A 5,915-nucleotide genomic window follows, 5' to 3' on the forward strand; every position below is an offset into this window, starting at 1 on the left:
TCTGATGACAAATTTATAATAAAAACTTTATGCGAATCATATGCATATACTTGGTGATGGACGTTACCATCCTGTAACATACCTGTTGAGATTTGGTGCCATTTAAATAAACCGAATTGAATTCAGTTAAATGAGTTCTAATTTTATGGTTTGACCAGCTAGCTTCTTTGTTGTCAGAGTGTTGATGGCATGGTTGTTTTATTACTGAAAGGGAAAGAGCCGATTCATTTACTCTTCTAGGGTTTTTTTTTTTTTTTTTTATCTCTTCAAAGAAGGATACTGGTCACTTACGGTCCACAGGGGAACCTCCTGTGCTTCTGGTGAAAGTGAAAGAAACACTGACAGGCCATGATCAACGGGAGATTTTCATTGAAGTAAAGCATTGCACCGACTTCTTGGAATGTAGAAGTTAACCGCATCCTTGGGGGGAAATTCGGAACAAGTATCTGCTCCAGCCCAGAAGAAGAACAAAGATATTCTGTTTATCTTGCACCATCTTTGTTCAGACACAAAGCACTAGCTGTCATTTAATTATATCCATATTGCGTCAGTGATACATCATCTAATTAAGTTCTGCTAATGTTCAAATGGATGTCTATGTGTATTTCAGTAATTTCTCGTGAAAATCTAAATTATGAGAACAAAACAGGCTAAAGTAAAATAGGCAAAACCAAATTGATAATTTGGCAAGTAGGTAGAGGATGAGTTTACATTTGACTCTTCTAAGTGCTATTAGACACACAGTTCTAACATTTTTTCAGCTGAATCTGCAATGGAAGTTTCTGTTATTGTAAAAGGTGGATTTAAGACGTTTTAGTAAAGAAAGGGGTAAAAAAAATAATCCTTATACTGATTTTAATATAAAAATTTACTTTTGTGAAAAAATAATTAAGTCTTTTTCTAATCAGAACATTTTGGGGGAAAAAATCATAGCTAGGTAGTTAAGCATAGAATATCACAAAATGTCAAGCAAAGCATAAAATTAGTCTATTCAGCCAAATTGCACTGACACTGCCTGTCAGTAGTATAGTGCTCCATGAATACAGGAACTGATGACACGTGTAACCGTCTGAGTCACCAGGGACTCACATACCCAAACTTTTCAAACTCAGCAAATTGTTCTACTATTCACACCTCTGAGTCACTGACGTGTTCTTCAAAGAAAAGCGGGAAATTATCAACCTCGTTTTCACCAGTGAGCAGAAAATTATTATTCAGGTTTTTCAAATGTTACAAAGTGGAGTAAAATTACACGTAGTCATGCAGATGTCAGAGAAGAGACATTTCCTGAAAGCTGGGGAAGCAGGAGTTTTACAAGTTGTGCAAAAAAGTATATTTGCTTGAAAACTTTTGCTACGTCTTTAAACAACTTCAGCAACTTGCAAACCATGCGTTGGAAAAAAAAATGTCTTTGCAGTTATTGAATTTAAAGAGCGGTGTTCATTTTTACTTCATGTAATTCAAATGTCAGTCAATTCATATTATGTAATGAGACACTTTCACCTTTTGTTTTAAGGAAGTGACCAGCACACTGAGAAGAGCTAGATAAATGGAAATGTGAATTAATCAGATAAAAAAATAATAATTTCTGCCTAGGTTTATTTAGCAGGTAGTTCAGCGTGCATCGGCTTTTAGCCAAGCTAATTTAATTTAAGTCTGAGTCTTTAACACCACCACCACACTGATTGTCATTATATTTTATTTACTTTCCTCATTTTCATGAACATGGGAGAAACATGTTTTCACTAGAACTACAGCATGATTCAATGCTACATGCCATCAAAATGAAAGAAAATCAGCTTTTTTTAAAATGATTTTCTGCTACTTAGTCACATGTAGCAGTCATGGCTGACAAGCGTATCTTAGCAACCTGATTTACATCTCTGTGCGTGTGTGCATCACATGGAACCCGATTGACCTTTCAACGTAAGTCAATCAAAAGATTACACCACAGACAAACCACCTACGCAATAACTTCCTTATAAAAAGTCACTGAATCTGCTCCCGATGTCAAATCCACTTTAAAGAAGTGAAGACATCATGAGCATGGTGAGTGTCTGAATAATAGCTTTAATAATGAATGAAACTCAAATATGTTTTACTTGAACTGATGCCAAAGTAGAGATTTTTTTTTTTTTTTTTTCCAAACCTGAACAAACATGACAGAGCATTTTAAATGAAAAAGGGGCTGGTTACTCATGTGTTTATTTAACTGATTGAGAGATACAGCATGTATTTTTCAAAAAAAATCTCAAAATTATGTTTTAGAGGATGGCTGTGAGACCTGCAATAAGCTATGTTTAGAAGAAAATGACATTACCAGGGACCAAAATGAACAGGATGAGAAATGAGTGTGTCATTTCTCATCCTTTAATAATTCTCTCCTCAGCTCTACCTGTCAGTCCTGCTCCTGTGCCCTGGCATTCTCTTGTGCGCCGCAGAGGATCCCACCTACGAACACCAAGACCGGACAACAGGTGAAATTCTCCAGTGCAAACAGTGCAAACCGGGAACTTACCGCACCGCTCACTGCACTGCCACCATGGAAACGCAGTGCGCAACCTGTCAGAGTGACCACTACACGGAGCTGTGGAACTACCTCAACAGGTGTCTGTACTGCAACAACTTCTGCTCACAGAACCAGGAGGTGGAGACCGAGTGCTCTGTAACCAACAACAGAGTCTGTCGTTGCAAAGCAGGGTTTTACATGATGGAGGACTTCTGTGTCAGACACACAGAATGTGGCCCTGGACATGGAGTTCAGGCTATAGGTAACGCCAGCTTTATTACACATAGTCAGGTATTAATATGAACAATTAGATTATTTCACAATTGCTCCCAATTCAATGTAATGACACTTTTTTTTTTTTTTTTCTGTTGTAGGTACACCAAGAAATGACACCGTGTGTGAAAAATGTCTCAAAGGGCATTTTTCCAACTCATCTTCCGCCTCGGATCAGTGTGTAAAACATCAGGACTGCTCAGGGGAAAACGTCATGCTCCTCCAAGGCTCAGCGTTCCACGACACAGTTTGTGGCACCTGTGAAAGTCTCGCAAACGGAGGTAAGGACCTCGAGTCTGGAATGTCATATGACTCAAAACTCTAATGAAATTCACAGAGTGGGTTAGTAAGTTTTGGTAAGGCGAGACATTTAGACTTTAATCGAAACATCTGGTATTCTCATCCACAGGTGATGACCTCAGAGCAGTCCTGTCTGCATCACTCACTGGGAGCAGGATACCAAGAAGAGATTTAAAAAGACTGATTCACAAGTGAGATCACACTTAAACTTTTCTGCTATGACATTTTTCATCTATTATTTGCTCTTTTCTTTAAAGCTTAAATCACCTTTTTTATCCCCCCCTACAACAGGATCATTCAGAAGGATCAAGAGGATGATTTCACCGGAGACTCAGCTCTACCAAAGCAGAGAGGCCCTCTTGTAGATGTGATCAGAGTGTGGCTGGCCCAGGCTACTTCAGAGCAGCTCAAACAGCTGGCTAAAACCATGAGGAATTCCCAGTTTAGCTCCATAGGAACTAAACTAGAAAGCATCTTTGATGAAATTAAGCAGCGGAATCCTACCTGCAGTTTATAAAACCCATGTGAGGAGCCTGTGCTGAACTTAAACATCCTTTCTCGTAGTGTGCGTTTACTGAACATATTTTTTTTACAGAACTCTTTTAATTTTGCAATCATGTGCAGCATTATTGGGAGCAACAGAGGTTATCAGTATTACTAAATGTTCTTCATGTCTCTATAGGCTGGAAAAAAAACTGTTCATTCTTTGTTTTTGTTTCCTGTATGATGGGCCAGGTTGCCATTCATAGTAGCGTAATGACGTTTTTTGAATATCCCGGTGAAGTACTGAACTATATTTGTGTCAAAAATAAGCTTTAGAATGTTGTGAAAGGAATGTAAAATGTTTTGTAAATTACATGAAGTCAAACTGAATTTATAAACTGTTCTCGTACGGCAACAAAAATAAAGTTGAAGTTGTTTTAAGTAACTCAGGAAAGTCCTTATGTTCTTAATAATGTTTAATGAAACATAACTTTCAACAAGACTTCCTAATCAAGTTTATGCACATCTCAAAATATTAACTTTCCTTTACACAAGAAGAAATTTGACCTTTTGGGAGTTTGACTCAATGGATAACAGGAAAACACCCACATATTCAGATGAGTTCCTTATTTGACTATCTGATCGCAGAACTTCCACCATCAAAACTCAGCAACAGAAGTGAAAACGTAATGAGTCAGATAGTTATGTACATTAGGGCTTTAGGAATGAATGGAACTGTATCTATTCATATTTCAATTCACAATCTAACGGTGTTTCTGTTTTGAACCCGAATTAGATTTGTAATGACTTTTTACTATCTATGGAGTTATTTGCATTTTTCAACAATGAGCATCAGTCAGGATAGAAGCTACATGACAGGTTTGATCAAATCACAGGAAGCTCACCATTTCCCTGTAAAGATATCAGTTTTTATTCAGATAACATTTATCAATGTTGTGTCAGTGGAATGAAATTATGAAATTATTCTAAACACATTTCTTATTTTCATTCAAATGTCCTACCTGATTATCCATGCAGGGTGTTTTCTATCTCCAGTGGTCATTATAGGGATGCACGCTGTTTGTCTGTTAGCAGAAACAGCCATGAAGCTAAGAGAAACTTAAATTAATCTAAAATATGAAATGTAGGAGGACACAGGAGTACTCAGAGAAAAAACAGACACAGGAAGAATGTGCATACTCCATACATAAAGGCCCTGGCCTGAATTTAAAAGTCAGAACCTTGTTGCTGCAGGGGAACTGAGCATTTAGCTGCAACACAATGCAGCCCATTTCTTTTTCACAGATTAAGAAAAAAAAAAAAAGATCAACTCAAGCTTAGTTCCAACTTGGTGCAGATATTTCCATGACGTGATATATTGACAATAAAACAAGTCATGAGTAGTCCCAAAATGTTCACTTTTATGTCATAAAAATAAGATATAAAGGAGTTAATTACCTTTAATTGTTGAAGTTGACATGATTTTCCCATTAATATCCATAAAGAGGAATAAGTCATCCATTCATCCCTGCTTAACCTTACAGGACTGCTGGTGTCCATATATCCAGTGGCAGAATAAAAAAAATACTGAACTATAATTTGTATAATAGTTGTTGGGAAATGTAGTGAAAGAAATGTCTGAAACGTTAAACAGCTCACGTAAAGCACCGACATCAAGTTAACGTTGTTTTCACCAACTCAGCTCTTATGTAATTGTAATATGTGGACACAAGATGGCGCTGTTTCACTTCTCTAGAGGTACCGGAAGTATATGCTTCGAGAATTTGATATGTTCATCATTCACCAATCATTGTAAAAGTTGAATGCCAGGTTTGGTTTGATCCAGGAAAATCAACAATTTAAATGAAGGCATCATAATTTTAAAACTTTTTCAGCGGGATTTTGGTAGACATGATTTCTGCTCCAGTCCAGTTTCCTACTCTTAGATGCGTCCAAAAAACAGAAAGCCATGCAGTGTTTGTGAAAGTCTACGTTTTCTCCACATAATGAACCCTACTCAAAAGGATTTACCTAAACCAGAGTAATGCAGATGATAAAATATTATCCCAAATGTCATTCACGCCAATAAGACTATACAACTTCGTCATCAATCCAGGGAAAATAGATATTGATCTAAATAGTTTTGTCAGCCTAATTGTGACATGCGAGATAAAACTTGTATTTTTGTTTTTGTTTTTGGAAGGTGTGTGTTGTGTTATATCTGACCTAAAACTAACTCAACCAACGAGCAACAGGGCATCATAAAGTCAAAACATGGTCATAGTGTGAGGATTTGGGACTGATCTGTTTCCTCAACACATGGATAACTTAGTTTTTTCTTGGACATTTT

General features: G+C 37.0%; 1 protein-coding gene across 1 annotated transcript; it reads left to right on the plus strand.

The window, feature by feature from the left end:
* Nucleotides 1-888: 888 nt before the first annotated feature.
* Nucleotides 889-4,010, plus strand: LOC106943699 (tumor necrosis factor receptor superfamily member 6B-like). Its single transcript, XM_015027009.1, has 5 exons — nucleotides 889-2,049; nucleotides 2,390-2,771; nucleotides 2,884-3,063; nucleotides 3,192-3,273; nucleotides 3,374-4,010. The coding sequence occupies exons 1-5, from the start codon at nucleotides 2,041-2,043 to the stop codon at nucleotides 3,597-3,599; spliced, it is 879 nt and encodes a 292-aa protein (XP_014882495.1). The 5' UTR covers nucleotides 889-2,040; the 3' UTR covers nucleotides 3,600-4,010.
* The last annotated feature ends 1,905 nt before the right edge of the window (nucleotides 4,011-5,915 follow it).

The sequence above is a fragment of the Poecilia latipinna genome, unplaced genomic scaffold (genome assembly GCF_001443285.1).
Source record: "Poecilia latipinna isolate Pla-1442-1.1 unplaced genomic scaffold, P_latipinna-1.0 Scaffold5735, whole genome shotgun sequence".
In the NCBI taxonomy this organism is placed as follows: domain Eukaryota; kingdom Metazoa; phylum Chordata; class Actinopteri; order Cyprinodontiformes; family Poeciliidae; genus Poecilia; species Poecilia latipinna.

Bases quoted from the DNA above. Each gene is read 5' to 3' on its own strand.
- LOC106943699 (XM_015027009.1), top strand. The intron at 3,064-3,191 runs GTAAGGACCTCG...TCTCATCCACAG, and splicing joins TGAAAGTCTCGCAAACGGAG to GTGATGACCTCAGAGCAGTC. The intron at 3,274-3,373 runs GTGAGATCACAC...CCCCTACAACAG, and splicing joins TTAAAAAGACTGATTCACAA to GATCATTCAGAAGGATCAAG.